Below are 18,204 nucleotides of genomic sequence, written 5' to 3'. Positions count from 1 at the left end.
GGTTCTTTACCACTAGTGCCACCTGGGAACCTTCCAGAATGGTGAGAGAAAACAATTCCTTTTGTTTGGAGCCATCAGGTTTATGGTAATTTGTTATGGCAGCTCCAACTCTCGCCAAGGCTGTCACAACAGACAGACTGTCCTGGGCGTATTATCAACTCTTCAGTCACTGGGGCATCTTTCAAAGTCTTAGATTGCAATCGGCAGACTTCTCTTACAAAGGGCCAGGGAGAACGTGTTTCAGGCTACACGGGTCTTATTCTGTCACTGAAGCGTGAAAGCGGCCACAGTCTGTTCATAAAGGGCGTGACATGTTCCAATAAAACTTACAAGGGGCTGGATTTGGCCCCTGGACTGTAGTTTGCTGACTTCTGTCTTGGAAAACTGATCGTTTTTCCATACAGAGAAGCTGCTTCTCACAGCAGCAACCAAATAAAGTCCCACAAATTATGTCCTTTAACCTACATAAGCCATCATCGGCACACATAGGAAGGACCTCTCAGCAGGAAGGACCTTCCTACAGCCTGAGGTGTAAGAAGAAAGATATTCCGTCTTTGTCTCTGGTTCTTGGCACAGAGCTCCAAGACTCTTGGAATTTCCTGAGTGATGGAGTTGCATCTTCATATTCACAAGGAATCGCTCTCCATCACACCTGAGTGTATGCTACGGAGGGTGTCTGGGGTGGGTCTCTAGACAGGCTCAGGACGGGCTGGTCACCAGAAAGACTAAGTCACTAGAGGCTTACAACTCTCAGCCCCAACCACAGACCTGTGGGGTGGAATAGGGGTTGAGGGGTGAGGGGCTGAGGACTAGGTTATAAAAGCTCTTGAACGACTGTATTTGGAGAGCTTCTGGGTTGGTGGACACATTTATGTCCCAGAAGGTGGCTACATCCCAGCTCCACAGGGACAGAAGCTCTCAGGACCCATCTGGACCTCACCCTGTTACTCCCTCATCTGGCTGTCCGTTTGTCTCCTGTATAATAAACCAGTAAATGCAAGTCAGACTAGTGCCATTCTGAGTTCTGTGAGCCATTCTAGCGTATTATCAGACCTGAAGAGCAACTAGCAGGATCCCTGACTGGTCTGAAGGACCAGGGATCCAGGACTTTTGACTGGCATCTGAAGTCGGGGGCCAGCTGTGGGAGTGAGCCTTTAAGCTGTGGGGGTCTGTACTGAACTCCAGGTCATTAGTGTCTGAATTGAATGGAATCACTGGACACCCACCTGGTGCTGGAGCATTGGCTGGTGTCAGAAGACACCCCACAGCCTTATACCCAAAGTTGGCCAAAAACACAGTTTAAAAAAAAAAAAATCAGCATTTTACAGGAAGCCACTGGTTTATATAAAGCAGGATCCGGAAGTAACCTGATGAGGAAACAATCTCATGAATGGAATTTCCTATTGCCTAAGCTTACCTGGGTTCACATAAGGGCAGAGATAAGCCTAACCTCTGGCTCCAAGGGTCAATGCACACACACTCACCAAGTTTATCCTCAACAAACCCCGCCACCCCCAAGGGAGGCATTAGCACTCTCAGTTTACAGATGAGGAAACTGGAGCACAGGGAGGTGAAGTCACCTGCCCACAGCCACACAGCAGTGAGAAGCAGGACCTGAGAACACGCTACTGCACATAAGGAAGAAAAAGGAGGAAGGGACACAAAAAGCTGCCTCCATTCGAAAGCCAGGGGCCAATATGGGATAAACTTTTCCATTTTGTCCTTCCCTGATTTCAAAGACAAAGTCAGTTTCAACAGGAACGTCCAAAAGATGATGAACCTCTATGTCGCATTTTCAGTATCCTTTCTTCCCCACTCTATACAAGTCCTCAAGGAAGTCAATTAAGCTCTTAGGGGCTTTGAGCCTCTCTTTGAAATTAGGAAGAGAACTATCATTCCTTCTCTTTTTTAGGTCACAAGCAGAAAATGAGGAAACAGCCAAGCAAGGCTTCTGAAAAGAAACACGCAAAGCCCGCTTCCTTCAAGGAAGAGAAAGGAGCGCCTGAGGTTTGCCAAGTGACTCACACAACCAGGAATACGGAGGCTGCCTGCCTTTGTTTGGGGGAAAAAAAAAAAATTACGTGGTGCCTCCTCAAATTTCTCCCAGGACAGAAAGTATTATCTCTTTCAACATAATACCCTCGGTTCAGACATAAATATTTACACACTCCCCTTGTGGAGGCAACAGAAAGCTACTGGGGGTCATAAAAGGATAAGAAGTTTTGAAGAGACGACTATAAAGTATTTTAATGTACACATTGTTTAAAGCTTCTCTCCGAATCAAACAAACATTATTACTTAGATCATGAAATTCTAGAAGAAAAAGAAATCCCCAAGGGTATCGTCCTGCACAGATGCACCCGGCTGCCTCGCCTGTCGCGACACGCAGGGAGCGGTCTGAGAACAAATGACAGGTGAGCAGCCTCTAGGCCCTGACAGGATCGAGAGCAGGAGTCCCCAACTGTGCACAATTTCTGGGTTGTAACAACGGGGGCAGGGGAGCTACTGGCATCCAGTGGGGAGAGACCAGAGAGGCGAGCTCAACATTCTACAGGGCACATCCCGTAATGGAGAAGAAATCCTGGAGGAGAGGAATTCGGCAGCGCTCAGGGTGTGAGTGGAGCCCAGACTTACCCCAGCAGGCACAGGCTCCCACAGGAGAGCCAGGTGAGGGCGCCTGCATTGTATGACAGCTGCGTCACAATCATCTTGTTGCAGGAAGGACAACACATCTGGACCGGGCGGTCATAAAAGGAGATGGGCTGCTGCACGTAGACGGTCTGCACGGCAACTGATGAGGGGAACAGAACACACCGGCCAATCAGGACACGAGGGAGACTTCCGTTACGTGCGAACCAAGAGGGGCAGGGTCTCGGGGGAGACATCCGTTACGTGTGAACCAAGAGGGGCAGGGTCTCGACAGATACCTGCACGTCCGTGTTCAGGGCAGCACTGTTCTCAAGAACCAGGAGGTAGAAGTGACCCAAACGTCCATCCGTGAATGACTGGATGCACAAAATGTGGTCCATTCATTCAGTGGAATATTACTCAGCCTTAAAAAAGGAAGGATGTTCTGATCCATTTTACAACGTGGATGGACCTTGAGGGCATTAGGCTAAGTGAAATAAGCCAGTCACAAAAAGACCAATACCGTATGAGTCCACATAAAGGAGCCAACCAGAGTAGCCGAATTCACAGAGATAAAAAGAATGGGGACTTCCCTGGCAGTCCAGTGATTAAGACTTCGCCTTCAATGCAGGGGGTGCAGGTTCCATCCCTGGTCGGGGAGCAAAGATCTCACATGCCTTGAGGCCAAATAATCAAAACATAAAACAGAAGCAATATTGTAACGAATTCAATAAAGGTTTTTTAAATGGTCCACATTAAAAAAAAAAAAGGTGTAATGGTGGGTGCCAGGGCTGGGGGATAAGAGGGATTAGAGCAACCATTTAATAGGTATAGAGTTTGTTTTGTAAAATGTAAAGAGTTCCAGAGATGTGAGGTGGTAGGGATTGCACAAAAATAGGAACATACTTAATGCCACTGAACCGTGCACTGAAATGCTTCAGGCAATTAATTTTATGTGTATTTTACCAAAACAAATTGGGGACTGGGTTAAGAGGAGAAAGATGACAAGAGAGAACAGTGGCAGACTTCCAGAATTTTCATTTGAGGGGCTCTTGAAACCTCCACACACAAGATTGCAGGGGGGAGGTGGGGAGGACTGTTTCTGGGGAGACTTGGCCCAGTTCCACCAGGCTTCAAACTCGACCATCTCTGGACTCAAGTGGGGAGCTAACAGAATGCAGATTCCTGGGCCCGGCCCTCAAGATGGTCTGATTCAGCAGGTCTGGGGCAGGGTCCCCAAACCAATTTTTAAGCTTTTGAGTGGTTCTATGAAGGTGGTCTGCACATGGTAATTTCAGAAACAGTGATGTGATGGGTTTTGGCCTCAATTTTCTTCATCCATAGATTAGTGGTTGCCAGGGGTTAGGAGCAGGGGGGTTGAGGGGGTGACTGCTAACGGGAATGGGGTTTCTTTCTGGGGTGATGGAAACGTTCTGGAATGAGTGCTGACGGTTGCACAGCTCTGTGAATATGCTAAAACCACTGAACTGTATACTTTAAGAGAGTGAACTTTATGATACGGGAATTCTATCTCAATAAAGGTGTTATTGAAAAAATGCAGTAAGAGCCGTCGCTGGGATTAAATGGGACAAAGATGGTAAAGAACCTCATTCCGTGCTGGTATACAGTGAATCCTCCGTACACAAGCCTTCATTTCACACGGGCTCCTTAACTAGCTCCAACGTCCAGAGATAAGGCTGGCACTTACCAAACCAGGGAATACTGACCCAGTTCTTTAAAGTCGGAGGACCATGTTGATACACGCTAGGGATATGTGACGTCACGCTAAAAAGAGAAAATGACGTGGACAACATCCACAAGCAACAGAAGAGCACCAGAGGTGATGGAAATCACGAAGCCCTCAGGGCTTAGTGTGTTTCTTTTGATTTTTGGCCAAGTTGTTGAAGCTCATAGTTCTGTCAAAGTAACTTCCTTCTGTTCTTTTTTATGTTGTTGAAATGCCACTTCTGTGATCTTTGTGTTAGGGGACATTACCACCCAGAGCTAACCAGACTTACTTCTCCTAGAAAGCCCTATTAATAGAAAGCTCCTGCACACACACCATCCCCGGCAGAGGAACAGTTCAGTTCAGTTGCTCAGTCATGTCTGACTCTCTGCCAACCCATGAATCACAGCACGCCAGGCCTCCTTGTCCATCACCAACTCCTGGAGTTCACCCAAACTCATGTCCACCGAGTCGGTGATGCCATCCAGCCACCTCATCCTCTGTCGTCCCCTTCTCCTCCTGCCCCCAATCCCTCCCAGCATCAGAGTCTTTTCCAATGAGTCAACTCTTCGCATGAGGTGGCCAAAGTATTCGAGTTTCAGCTTCAGCATCAGTCCTTCCAAAGAACACCCAGGGCTGATCTCCTTCAGAATGGACTGGTTGGATCTCCTTGCAGTCCAAGGGACTCTCAAGAGTCTTCTCCAACACCACAGTTCAAAAGCATCAATTCTTCGGCGCTCAGCTTTCTTCACAGTCCAACTTTCACATCCATACATGACCACTGGAAAAACCTTGACTAGACGGACCTTTGTTGGCAGAGGAGCAGTATTAAAGCACAATTTAGCACTAAGGTAAATTTTAATAAGTTTTTTGAGGCTGCAAGAATGAGTTACTTATTGATCAGAGTGGGATCTATAAAATAGTCTAAAGCCTTGTTATCTTCCATTTGGAGTAGTCAAAGTCACTTCAGCACGACTGTTTTTATCTTTTGGCAACGCAACATGTGCGATCTTAGTTCCCTGACCAGGAATCAAACCTGAATCCCCTGTACTGGGAGCACAGTGTCTTAACCACTGGACCACCAGCGAAGGCCCCCAAATGACAGTTCATGTTTATCCCAGGATTACTCATAGAGCTTTATTTAACCTTAACAGTCCCCGGTTGTAGGTACTTGATGAGCCCCATTTTACAGATGGGGAAAACTGAGGCACAAGGAGGCTGATGAACCCAGGCAGGCTGATGCCTGGGCCCACTCTCTGAGCTGCTTACACTGAATCAGCAACATACCTGAGTGCATCTGAGCAGCAGGAAGTAACAAAGGGAAAGGTCATGAAGAAAGTCTGGAAGGTACGGGAGTGGCCTGCACTCAAGATGAGCTGGGGGTGGGCTGTAGCCTACCCATTGCTCGATGGGCTGCATTCTCTCCCTCTCCTACTCCACCCCTAGCCTCGGGGCAAGGGTTCTCCAGACAAACCTCAGCAGCAAGGGCGAGAGCCTCCCAAATCAAGCTCCCATTCCCACATTTTTCTGGGATAGGTGGTCATCCCCCTGTGATGAACACCAGAGGACTAGCTGATGTCCAACTTGGGAAAGCTCATGAACCATGCCTTATATTATGGAAAAGCCAAAAGCCTCCCTGACATGGAACCCAAGACTAGATGTGAAATTTCAGAACAGGGAAAGCTGGACTGACTGCCTAGACTCGGGCAGAGTCGCTTTGGTGGCTCTCCTTTTAAAAAAAAATTATTTTTATCAATTTGAAAGTGAAAGTGGTAGTCACTCATGTCTGACTATGACCCCATGGATGGAAGCCCACCAGGCTCCTCTGTCCATGGAATTCTCCAGGCAAGAATACTGGAGTGGGTTGCCATTCCCTTCTCCAGGGGATCTTCCCGACCCAGGGATCAAACCTGGGTCTCCTGCATTGCAGGTGGATTCCTATTATTTTCTAGCTGCACCAAGTGGCATGTGGGATCTTAGTTTCCCGACCAGGGATCGAACCTGTGCCCTCTGCAGTAGAAGGGAAGGGGGTCAGCAAGTTGTACGTACGTACTTGCATTGGCATTGGGGACAGGCACTGGCTGGGTGTAGTAGGCAGGTGGGTTCATCCCCTTCCCATCCGGGCCCGTCATGAGCCCCGTGTTCGGCCCAGGCGTGGGTGCTGGAGGTGTGGGGTAGTAACTGTTGACAGCCACCGTCTCTTCATAGGATGGGGGTGCAGTCGGCACCGCGGAGGGCCCAGCGGCCGCCTGGTAGGATCCTGGAACAGACATTTTACCTAAAGCAAAACCAGAAGACACCAGATCAGCAACTCCATGGACATCCCCGCCCCCGTCCAGTCTCTTCATTTCCACCCTCAGTCTTTCATTTTCTTCCTGATAAACAGATGATCAGGAAATGACCAGTATCCAGCCTCGTTCAAAAGCCACAAAAGGAATGACCATCAGCCCTTCCAGACCCAGGAAGGACCACCTTAACAAGAGATTCCCTATGTAAAGCTAAAAGGTAGAGCACTTCCCTGGTGGTTTAGGGGTTAAGACTCTGCACTTCTCCTGCGGGGGGCACGTGTTCGATCCCTGGTCAGGGAACTAAGATCCCACATGCTGACCAAAAAAAAAAAAAAAAATGATTGCCTTGGGTATTGCACATCCTTTGCATTTTCATTTAAATAAATAAATAAAAGGTAGATAATAACAAGAGAAAAATCACCCAAAACTAGAAATTTACCAGGGGAGGGGCTTCCCTGGTGGCTCAGTGGTAAAGAATCTGCCTAAAACAGGAAGATCCCACATGCCTCGGAGCAACAAAACCGATGCACCACTATTGAACCTGTACTCTAGACCTTGTGCACTGTAGCTACTGAAGCCCGCAGGCCCCAGAGCCTGCACTCTGCAACAAGAGAAGCCACTGCAATGAGAAGCCCATGTACCGCGACTAGAGAGTAGCCCACTGCCCCTTCCCTATCGCCACAACTAGAGAAAATCCAGAGCAGCAACGAAGACAAAAGTAAATTAAATTATGGAAAAAAGAGAGAGAGAGAGAAAAAATCCCCAAGGCAAACATCAGCCAAATGTGAGCAGAAGCTTTTTCACACTTGAAACCATCACCTAACCACAATCTTTCACATCTAATGTTTTTTCTTTTGTCGCTTTTTTTCATTAATCGCTGCAACCTTTACTCAGTGTTTCAGGGGACGGAAAAAACAAAGGCCTTCAAAACCCAACTACAAACTATGGCAAAAGGAATACTGAGCAAAACAAGCCAGATGCCAAGAAACGCATACCATGTAATGCTAGATACCTCAAGTCCAGAAAGGAACCCTGGGGCTAGAAGTCAAGAAAGTGATTAATTTGGGAAGGGGAAGTGGAGCCTAGAAGCAGGGGAAGAGGGTTAGTCATGTTCTCTTTCTTCATCTGGGGTGGTTACATAGGAATGTCCACTTTGTGAAAACTAGAGTTGTACAATTCGGAGAAGGCAATGGCAACCCACTCCAATACTCTTGCCTGGAGAATCCCATGGACGGAGGAGCCTGGTAGGCTGCAGTCCATGGGGTCGCTAAGAGTGGGGCACGACTGAGCGACTTTACTTTCACTTTTCACTTTCATGCATTGGAGAAGGAAATGGCAACCCACTCCAGTGTTCTTGCCTGGAGAATCCCAGGGACGGAGGAGCCCAGTGGGCTGCCGTCTCTGGGGCCGCACAGAGTCGGACACGACTGAAGTGACTTAGCAGCATAGCAGCAGCAGAGTTGTACAATTATGTGCCCTTTTTCTGTATATATGCTAGAGGTTTTTATTTTACTTCTTATCATGCATTCATTAAGTTATTCTGGGGAGTATTTGTAGCTTTTAATATATCTGATTACAATTGATAGCCTAAGTAATAGGAAAAATATTCTTTAATATGGTATGTTGTTGCTGTTGTTTTAGTCACTAAGTCGTGTCCATCTCTTTTGCAACCCCATGGACAGCCTACCAGGCTCCCCCGTCCCTGGGATTCTCCAGGCAAGAACACTGGAGTGGGCTGCCATTTCCTTCTTCAATATGTTATAGTTTTTTTTTTAAAGTAAACACACAGGCACACACACACCAAGCAGTTCACATTTTGACAAACGAGAATCAGAGCACATATTTCCTTTTGTGAGGGCCAAGAAAAGTCTTTTTTTTTCCCCGCAGAGCTGATGCCTGCCTAGAATTACATGGCCTGGACCCGGGGCGTGTTCCTGTCTGCGGTCCCATGCTCGGCTGCCCCCGGGGCCGCTGGAGAAGGACACAGTGCTGTCCTTTGTCTGGTTCTGCTTTCCAGCGGGGCAGGGCTAAGGCTGAGTTAGAAGATGCATTCAAACCTGTCTCAGGAGAAACGAGGCCCTGAGTTCTGAGGGCGGTGAGCCACGGGCCGGGGGCTTGGCTGGCCTGGTGCTGCTTCCCACGCACCCTGTCTCTTCTTCTAGAACCCGTGGAAGCAGAGGCAAGCATTCATTCTGCCGCGGGGAAAGGGGGAGACTCCTTCAAGGACACTCTGCTTTTCAGCCCAGCCCGAAAGAAGAGATTTCTCTGGGGGAAGAGATGAAAGGGCTTTCAAAGTGGAAAGAGAGGCATGGGAAAATGAACGTGCAGAAAAATCAATCAGTAAAGCCAGACAGGTGGGGGCTGGGTTCTAGAAAATTTTGAAAGTCCCACGGAGATGTTTGGACTTTATTCTATAAGCCTGGACTATCTAAGGGAACTTTCTGGAATGGGGGAAATGGTCTCTATCTGGGCTGTCCATTACAGCCGCCAGCAACCACACAAGGCTGGCTGAACACTTGAAATGTGACCGAGGAACAGAATGGCTAAAATTATATTTAAGTGATTTAAATTTAAAATAGAATATGGGGGTGGGGTGGGTGGCAGGGGTGTTCCCTGGAGGCTCGGTGGTAAAGAATCAGCCTGCCAACGCAGGAGAAACAGGTTCGATCCCTGATCTGGGAGGATCCCACATGCCTCGGAGCAAGTAGGCCCATGGGCCTCAACTGTTGAGCCTGTGCTCTAGAGTCTGGGAGCTGCAGTTACTGAAGCCCTCGTGCCTACAGCCTGTGCTCCACAAGAGAAGCCCGTGCACGCCATGAAGAGTAGCCCTTGCTCGCCACAGCTAGAGAAAGCCTGCACACAGCAACAAAGAGCCAGAACATCCAAAAAACAAACAAACCTTAAAAAAAGAAAATCGAAATAGGATACAGGGAACTCCCTGGCAGTCCAGTAGTTAGGACTCTCTGCACTTTCACTGCTGACGGCCCAGCTTCAATTCCTAGTTGGGGAACTAAGATTCCCAGAAGCTGTGCAGCGAAGTCAGAACAACAACAACAACAAAAGGATACATGATTCATTCATCAGAACACTTTTATGTAAGTCTGGGATGCCTTGGGTATGTGAATCTACTTTTTCAACAGCAAACTGAAGGAACTCTGAATCAAGATCAAACGTTTCTGATAAAATTTTAGCATCCGATTTGGGATGTGATGTAAATGTAAAATACACCCTGGATGTGAAAACATTTAAAAAATGTTAATGGCTGAGCACCGAAGAATTGATGCTTTTGAACTGTGGTGTTGGAGAAGACTCTTGAGAGTCCCTTGGACTGCAAGGAGATCCAACCAGTCCATTCTGAAGGAGATCAGCCCTGGGATTTCTTTGGAAGGAATGATGATAAAAGCTGAAACTCCAGTACTTTGGCCACCTCATGTGAAGAGTTGACTCATTGGAAAAGACTCTGATGCTGGGAGGGATTGGGGGCAGGAGGAGGAGGGGACGACAGAGGATGGGATGGCTGGATGGCATCACTGACTCGATGGACGTGAGTCTGAGTGAACTCCGGGACTTGGTGATGGACAGGGAGGCCTGGCGTGCTGCGATTCATGGGGTCGCAAAGAGTCGGACACGACTGAGCGACTGAACTGAACTGAATGTGATATATCTCATTCATAATTTTTTTATATGTCTACACATCAAAATGCCTGGAAAATCTATACTATTGCCTGGAAAATCCCATAGACAGAGGAGCCTGGTAGGCTACAGTCCATAGGGTTTCTAAGACTCGGACACGACTGAGCGACTTCACTTCACTTCTCACATCAAAATGATATTTTTAGATAGCCAGAATTAATATGTTGGTAAAGTTCATTTTGGGCTCCCCAGGTGGTAAAGAATCCACCTGCCAAAGCAGGACATGCAAGAGACTTGGGTTTGCTCACTGATCGGGAAGATCCCCTGGAGCAGGAAATGACAGCCCACTCCAGTATTCTTGCCTGGAAAATCCCATGGACAGAGGACCCTGGTGGGCTACAGTCCATGGGGTCACAAACAGTCGTACACGATTTAGCGTGCATGCTTTTTAAAGTTCATTTCACCTGTTTCTTTTTACTTTTCAAAATATGGTTCTGTTCATCGCTCTCAGTCATGTCCGACTCTTTGCCACCCAGTAGATTGTAGCCCGCCGGGCTCCTCTATCCATGGAATTCTCCAGGCAAGAATACCAGAGTGAGTTGCCATTTCCTTCTCCAGTGGACCTTCCCAACCCAAGGACTGAAGCCAGATCTCCCACACTGCAGGTGGATTCTTAAATGTAGCTACTAAACAATTTTGATGGAGAAGGCAATGGCAACCCACTCCAGTACTCTTGCCTGGAAAATCCCATGGGCGGAGGAGCCTAGTAGGCTGCAGTCCATGGGGTCTCTAGGCTTCGGACATGACTGAGCGACTTCACTTTCACTTTTCACTTTCATTCATTGGAGAAGGAAATGGCAACCCACTCCAGTGTTCTTGCCTGGAGAATCCCAGGGAGGGGGAGCCTGGTGGGCTGCCGTCCATAGGGTCGCACAGAGTCGGACACGACTGAAGCGACTTAGCAGCAGAAGCAGTAGCAAACAATTTTGAATTGCCTACATGGCTCTCTTTCTGGTCCTATGGGACAGCGATGGGAGCCAAGGAAGGTTCTAGAAGAAAGGTTCACCCTAAACAGGGCAAAGGAAGCAGAAGGTCTGTAAGAGAAACAAGAAACACAGTTCCGAAGGCCCCTATGTGTGAGTGGGGCTGGGGGTCTACCGTACAGGAGGAGTTAACCAGAAGGACCACAGGACATCTCTGCGAAAACAGGTTTAGGGTTTAAAACCGAAACAGACTGTGAAAAGTGGTTAAAGTTCATAATTGTGTCAATTTCCTCTGGTACCCAGAAACAGAAGAAGTGGGCGGGGAAGCTGGCCACAGACCTCAGCCCCAGGACACGTCTCTACCAGGGTCACCTCTGAAGTCAGCTGCTGTCCCCTCCAGGCTGTCCCCCGCCAGCCGCACCCCGCAGCCCCTATCTGTGGACTGGGCTGGAGGAGACCCAGCTGGGAGAATACAGTCGCCTGGGGCTTCCAGGTACTTTATATCCGTGCTGACCGTCAAAGACTCACTGTCCCTTCCTGTCTCAGGAAAGGCAGCCCCCGGAGCTGCCCGCGCCACTTATTATGAAAAATGAGTCATATTTAAAACACCACAAGGGCAGAAAGCATCTCGGGGGTGGGGGTGGGGGGTCCAGAAAGTCTAAAACAGCACAGTCGGCCACGATTGCAAGCAGAGTGCTTTGTAAGGGGAAAGGCTCCCTGGTGGCTCAAACGATAAAGACTCTGCCTGCGATGCAGGAGACCTGGGTTCAATCCCTGGGTCAGGAAGATCCCCTGGAGAAGGAAATGGCAACCCACTCCAGTATTCTTGCCTGGAAAATTCCATGGACAGAGGAGCCCGGTGGGTTACAGTCTATGGGGCAGCAAAGAGTTGGACATGACTGAGTGATTGCCTCTCTCCTCCGAAACGGAAGAAACTCAGCCGGGAACTGTGAACTGTGCTGTTGAGGCAGAGCATGCAGGAGGGAGAAAGCTGGGGGGAGGCGGGGTTCTTTCCAAGACATCTCAAGGAAGGAAGGCCCTGGGTTTCTGTTCTGGAAATGAACACCCACCCACCCTTGCCCCCTTTTATTAGCCGTCATCAGCTTCCTTGTAGTCACGTCCTATTTTCTGGAACTTTAGGACACTGTCTCTTGGGAACGCGGCTTTTGGATCAAATAGCCACATAAACACGCTCATAATTCTGAAAAGAACAAGAGCCAACAGCCTAGAATGGGTTATGTGTGTGTGTGTGTGTGTTTTTTTTTTAAGAAAAAAACATAACCAGCTGCTTCAAAAGCTTTCTAAATAAATTCCACAGCCTGCTTTCTTCCCCAAGGCCCCAGGCCAGGAAATGCCACTTCAGTGAGTCCCCATTTTTTTTGCCCCCCTCTCGCTATCCCCCATTTCTTTTTAATTTGATTTCCCCCAAGATCAGGAGGCCCACCGAGCCACCCACTTAACCACCCTTCCAGAATGGGTGGTTGTTCAACTGGCCTCCATCTGCTCCTCCTCTCCCCCACAATGTGAAACGCTTAAGGGCAGACGGACATTCGGACACAGACAGACACATGGGGACACATGCAGACACCCTCCACTGCCACCAGAGAACACTTCCATCGCTCCAGAGCACAATTCTGGAAATTCATGTGGGACAAACTGGAAACTACAGGAAAGCAACTCTGAGTTTAACAAAACAGCAAAGCCACAGTTCTGCCACAAAAAAAAGCACAGCCTTGAGAATCCTTTGGTTGCCCCCCGGGTGGCTTGGGTATAGGCCTCTGCAGAACTCAGGTTGCCATAGTTACGGGGAGCTTTGTGGGGGGAATAAAGGAACAAACAAGGGGGTCTCCCTCCTCCCTCCCCAGTTGTTTAACTTTGTTATTAAGCCCCTGAGAGTAGCTTTTCTCGACTCTCCATTTAAAAGGACACATTGAAGGGGACTCTCCACCCACCTTCCACCTGCCCCCACAGGAATCAGGGAAATGTTAAGGGCTGGAGATTTCTCTTCTCACCATCTCAGAATGACTCTTTTATTTAGCTCCTTCCAAATCCAGAGAGAGGCATTTCAAACTCATTTTTTAAACATGGAAAATGTGACTGGGGCTGGCCTCCCGGGCACGCGACCCATGTAGTCCCACGGGACCCTATGGGCACAAGGGCCTGCCAAGCTCAGTTGAATGCGGCCGCCATGCTGAAATTCCAAATACTTCTTGAACCAGGGGCCCTGCCTTTCCACGCTGCACTGGGGCCGAATGTTATGTAGCTGAATGCAACCACTGTGTATAAAAAAGAGGCATTTCTGAGGGACGAAGAGATGCATTCCTGGAGCAAGAAGAACCAGGCCTGACCTTGGAAATTGGCCCGTGACCAGCTGCACCAACCTGGCCCCCATTTTCTCATCCACAAATATGCCTATTGGAAGTCTGGGGTCCCTAACTGAAAACATCCCTTGTTCCAAGTCTCAGTGATTTGCTGGGTGGGTGAAAGTTACTCTCTTAAATGGTCAGGGAGGGTTATACCGCTATTTATTCCTGGGCCTACAGAAATGAGTCTGGGAGTAGCTCATTCATCGAACCCAGTTCAGAGCAGGACTTCCCAACCTTGCTTTCGTTACAGCTGCCTCCGCTCTTTTCCTCTCCCCCTTCCTCAAGGGAAAAAAAAAAAATTATATTCAAATTCAATTAATGAATTTGAATATAATTTAATTTCCACCTAACAAGAGAAATTAAATACTAAGAAATAAGACTTGGTTGGGCAGGGTTGAGTTTTGGAGGGCCACACATCATTGTGATATCTAAGATTTTTTTTGCCCCCTCTCCCCTCCCCTAAGAACTGATTTTTCCCCATGGGTCCTCACTGAGAACCCACTATTTGGAAAGAGGTGTTAATATTTGAGTATCCCAAATCACCCACATTTATTCATTGAGTCCTTCTGATATGTGACCCCTCTTTTCTTGGTGTCATAAATGCAATTGTCCGAACTCATTCCTTTTACCGACCAAGTCCTAGGGTCCTTGACATCTGCATGTTCTTTTCCAGGCAGGCCCAGCCCTCTTGCAACTTCAATCTCATGAGCCATGAGAAAGGGAGGTAGATGGAGTGAGGGGGGATCAGACTGGGGGACACTGCCTGCTGCTGTACAGGGGCCAAGCAGGGCTGGGCTAGCTGGCATCCGCTTCCTCCTACACGGGTCACTCCTCTGGTCTTGAATCTGCTGGGTCCTCACCCCAGGAAGAAGGTAAAGGGTGCTCAGGGGTTGCAGATAAGCAGCCTTATTTTGACATCTTTGAATACAGAGGTCCTACTTGGCTGAGCAGTATCTACTACTCATACCCCAACCACCCCAGATTCACAACTACATTAAGATGAACCGTAACGGTATCTTACTTTACTGCAAGGGGCCCTGTAATTCACACCCTTACCTGCCATCATCCCATCCCCACAACAGTAAGTTAGGAATGAAAAATTACAATACCATCAACCTGTTATACAAATGAAAAAACCAGGTAACATACAAGGGAACTCCCATAGTTATCAACTGCTTTCTCAATGGAAACTCTACAAACCAGAAGCGAATGGCACGAAATATTTAAAGTGATGAAAGAAAATAAATTACAACCAAGAATACTCTACTCAGCAACTCTCGTTCAGAGTTGATGGAGAAATCAAAAGCTTTACAGACAAGCAAAAGTTAAGAGAGTTTAGCACCAACAAACCAGCTTTACAACAAAAACTAAAGGAACTTCTCTAGGCAAGCAACACAAGAGAAGGAAAAAACCTACAAAAAATAAACCCAAAACACTTAAGAAAATGGTAATAGGATCATACATGTCGATCATCACCTTAAATGTAAATGGATTAAATGCACCAACCAAAAGAGACTGGTGGGATGGATATAAAAACAAGACCCATATATACGCTGTCTAAAAGAGACCTACCGCAGACCTAGAGACGCTTACAGATGAAAAGTAAGAGGATGGGAGAAGGTATTCCATGCAAATGGAAATCAAAAGAAAGTTGGACCAGCAATACTCATTATCAGACAAAATAGACTTCAATACAAATGAAAAAACTGGGCACCCAGAGAGGCTGAGAATCTTGTCCAAAGTCACACAGACGAAACGGCAGGGTTGGGGTTAAAATCCATGCCCCCTTGGACTCTGGAGCTCTTTAAAACTCACCAAAATACCTCCCAGGCTGGGAGATCCAGACACAATCAGCAACTCATTTCACACAATTTACCCTTCAAAGAAATGTGAAAGGAAAATCAATTGAACCCAAGGTGACAGGTCACCTCTTTTTTTCTCTACCTCCCTCACACTTCTGAAGATTAATTTCTAGACTTTCACACCACATACCCAAGACAAGATTCTAAAATACACCTGCCCATTTATGGACTCCGGGGCTTCCCAGGTGGCGCAGTTGGTAAAGAATCCACCTGTCAATGCAGGAGACGCTGGAGACATGGGTTTGATTTTTGAGCGGGGAAGATCTCCTGGAGGAAGAAATGGCAACCCACTCCAGTATTCTTGCCTGGAAAAGCCCCTGGACAGAAGAGCCTGGCGGGCTACAGTCTATAATGTCGCAAAGAGTCGGACATGACTTAAGTGACTGAACAACAGCAACAAATTAAGGACTCCCAACTAATTTTGTCACTGAGGACTTTCAATTCAAAATGATCTGCTTCTTTAATGATGATCAGGGGTCCAGGAGTCACTGATCAACTTACGGTAGATATCCACAGAGCAATTCCTGCTCTTTTTGGAGGAGCCAAGCAATGGGGATTCCCTGGTGGCTCAGCCGGTAAAGAATCCACCTGCAATGCAGGAGACCTGGGTTCAATCCCTGGGTTGGGAAGATCCCTGGAGAAGGGAACAGCTACCCACTCCAGTATTCTGGCCTGGAGAATTCCATGGACTGTATAGTCCATGGAGTCGCAAACAGTCAGATATGATTCAGCGATTTTCACTTTCACTTTCGGGCTTCCCCGGTGGCTCAGCAGTTAAGAATCCGCCTGCAATGCAGGAAACGCAGGTTCGATCCCTGGGTCAGGAATATCCTGTGGAGGAGGGAATGGAAACCCACTCGACTATTTTTGCCTGGAGAATCCCATGAACAGAGAAGCCTGGCGGGCTATGACCCATGGGGTCCCAAAGAGTTGGACATGACTGAAGAGACTTAGAGCAGCAGCAATGAAGAGGTGATCTCAGAATTCTGAGATGCCATATCTGTTTAATTTTTATTTTTTGGCTGTGCCATGCAGCATATGGGATCTTAGCTCCCCGGCCAGGGATCGAACCCATACCACCTGCAGTGAGGGCACGGAGTCTTAACCACTGGGCCAGCAGGGAGGTCCTGTGAGATTCCACGTCTGTTTAAAAAACCGTGTGGAGATGGGATACCTCTACCGCCTGCTGCAGCTCCCAGGGAAGAAAGAGCAAACGCCACGTCATCTGAGTCTCAGATTGGGCTTTTTAATATCCCCTCTGTTGAAAGACAGGAGGAAAAAGCCCTCAAAATCCTGGAGAGAAGCCATGCCGACGGGCACAGCCATCTTCTCTCTTTGAGCTGTGATTAATGAATTGATCCTGAAACCTCAAGACGCAAGAATAAACTCCAAGTCACTTTCAGCACCAGATTTTTTTCCTAAAAATACTTGGCCTAAACAGAATTCCCCGAAACACCTCAGTGGAGCTCACTCAAGCTCTGGGAGTCAACTTACTCTGTCTGTGATTGTACAGGTGCTCAGTGAAGGGCATGGGGGCCCAGCCTGGCAGTGTTTGCCTGGAATCCTAAATTCAGAAGCAGGGGCTGGACTTTTAGGAAGCCTAGAGATGGTCAGCCGACCAGCTCGGTCACTGATAACGGCAGTTCCAAAACATCGCTGGGGTGAACCTCAAAAACATGACTTTGAGAGAAGTCAGACTCGAAATCATTGTGTGATTCCATCCATTTATACAAAATGTCCAGGATAGGTAAATCCAGACAGAAAACCAACTAGGGGTGCAGGGGTTGGGGGTGCAGGGTGAGGGTGCTGGGAGGGAACCGGTACAGGGTTTCTTTTGAGGGTGATGAAAATGTTCTGGAGCTGGGATGGTTGCACAGCGCTGTGAATGGACTGCATGCCGCTGAACTGTACACGTTCAGATGGTGAATTTTAATGTCTGGTGAACGTGAGGAACAACAACAACTTAAAAAAAAAAGAAAAGGCAGTGCTAGCAGAATTTCCTGGCAGCCCACTGGTTAGAATGTGGTGCTTCCAATGCAGGGAGCATGGGTTCCATCCCTGATCAGAGAACTAGGATCCCACAAGCCATGAAGCAAAAAACTAAAAAAAAAAGTGAAAAGAAAGAAAAGAGGCAGTGCTAGAAATCTCTACAGTCTCCATATTACAAGCCAAGGACTGTAATTTAAGCTCCAATCCATTGGCCTTAGTTCAGCCATCCAGTGGCTCATTTACTTAAGAGAGACCACTGGGGTCTTTCAGAGAGCTGCCAATGTGCCCCCTAGTTAAGGTGACCAAAGGTCCTGGGTCGCCCAGGGGTTCTCAGGACACACTGCACCGCTACTCCGCACCCTGCCCCTCTCACTTCACCTCCCACCACGGATGCAAATCTTTGACGTGTCTGCAGCCTTGCTTGGATGGCCCCAAACGAGCCCAGCTCTTTCCTCTTTGCCCCCTCTCACCCGCCTGCCGGTTTCCTTTCTTCCCCACAGGTCTGCAAATCCCTCTCACCCATCATATCCTTGCTCACCTGTCACCTCCTCCAAGAGGCAATCTCTGGCCTTCCCAGGGAAGAACTAATTCCTCCCAAACCTCTCTACACGGTGCAGAAATCAGTGGTGCATGGTCTGAAGCCAGATGGCCTGTGGTCAGTCGCTTTTGAGTTCCCTGGAGCATGACTTTGGTGCCTCAGTTTTCCCATCTGTGAAATGGGCATACTCA

At 48.0% G+C, this 18,204-nt stretch overlaps 1 protein-coding gene across 6 annotated transcripts in view; it reads right to left on the bottom strand.

Moving 5' to 3' along the window:
* Positions 1 to 18,204, bottom strand: part of LITAF (lipopolysaccharide induced TNF factor) — a 36,298-nt gene that overhangs the window by 2,711 nt on the left and 15,383 nt on the right. For all 6 annotated transcript variants that reach the window (XM_086375742.1, XM_086375744.1, XM_086375743.1 and 3 more), the window contains exons 2-3: positions 6,408 to 6,632; positions 2,635 to 2,791 (exon numbers count right to left, since the gene is read on the bottom strand). In XM_086375742.1, the coding sequence (XP_086231868.1) occupies positions 2,635 to 2,791; positions 6,408 to 6,632 (382 nt within the window). The remainder of the gene's footprint in view (positions 1 to 2,634; positions 2,792 to 6,407; positions 6,633 to 18,204) is intronic.

Source organism: Bos grunniens, chromosome 25 (genome assembly GCF_055505025.1).
Source record: "Bos grunniens cultivar Pamir isolate PY7600 chromosome 25, Bosgru_T2T1.0, whole genome shotgun sequence".
In the NCBI taxonomy this organism is placed as follows: domain Eukaryota; kingdom Metazoa; phylum Chordata; class Mammalia; order Artiodactyla; family Bovidae; genus Bos; species Bos grunniens.
The sequence above is the reverse complement of the archived record's forward strand: the minus strand, read 5'-3'. Positions and strand labels throughout refer to the sequence as shown.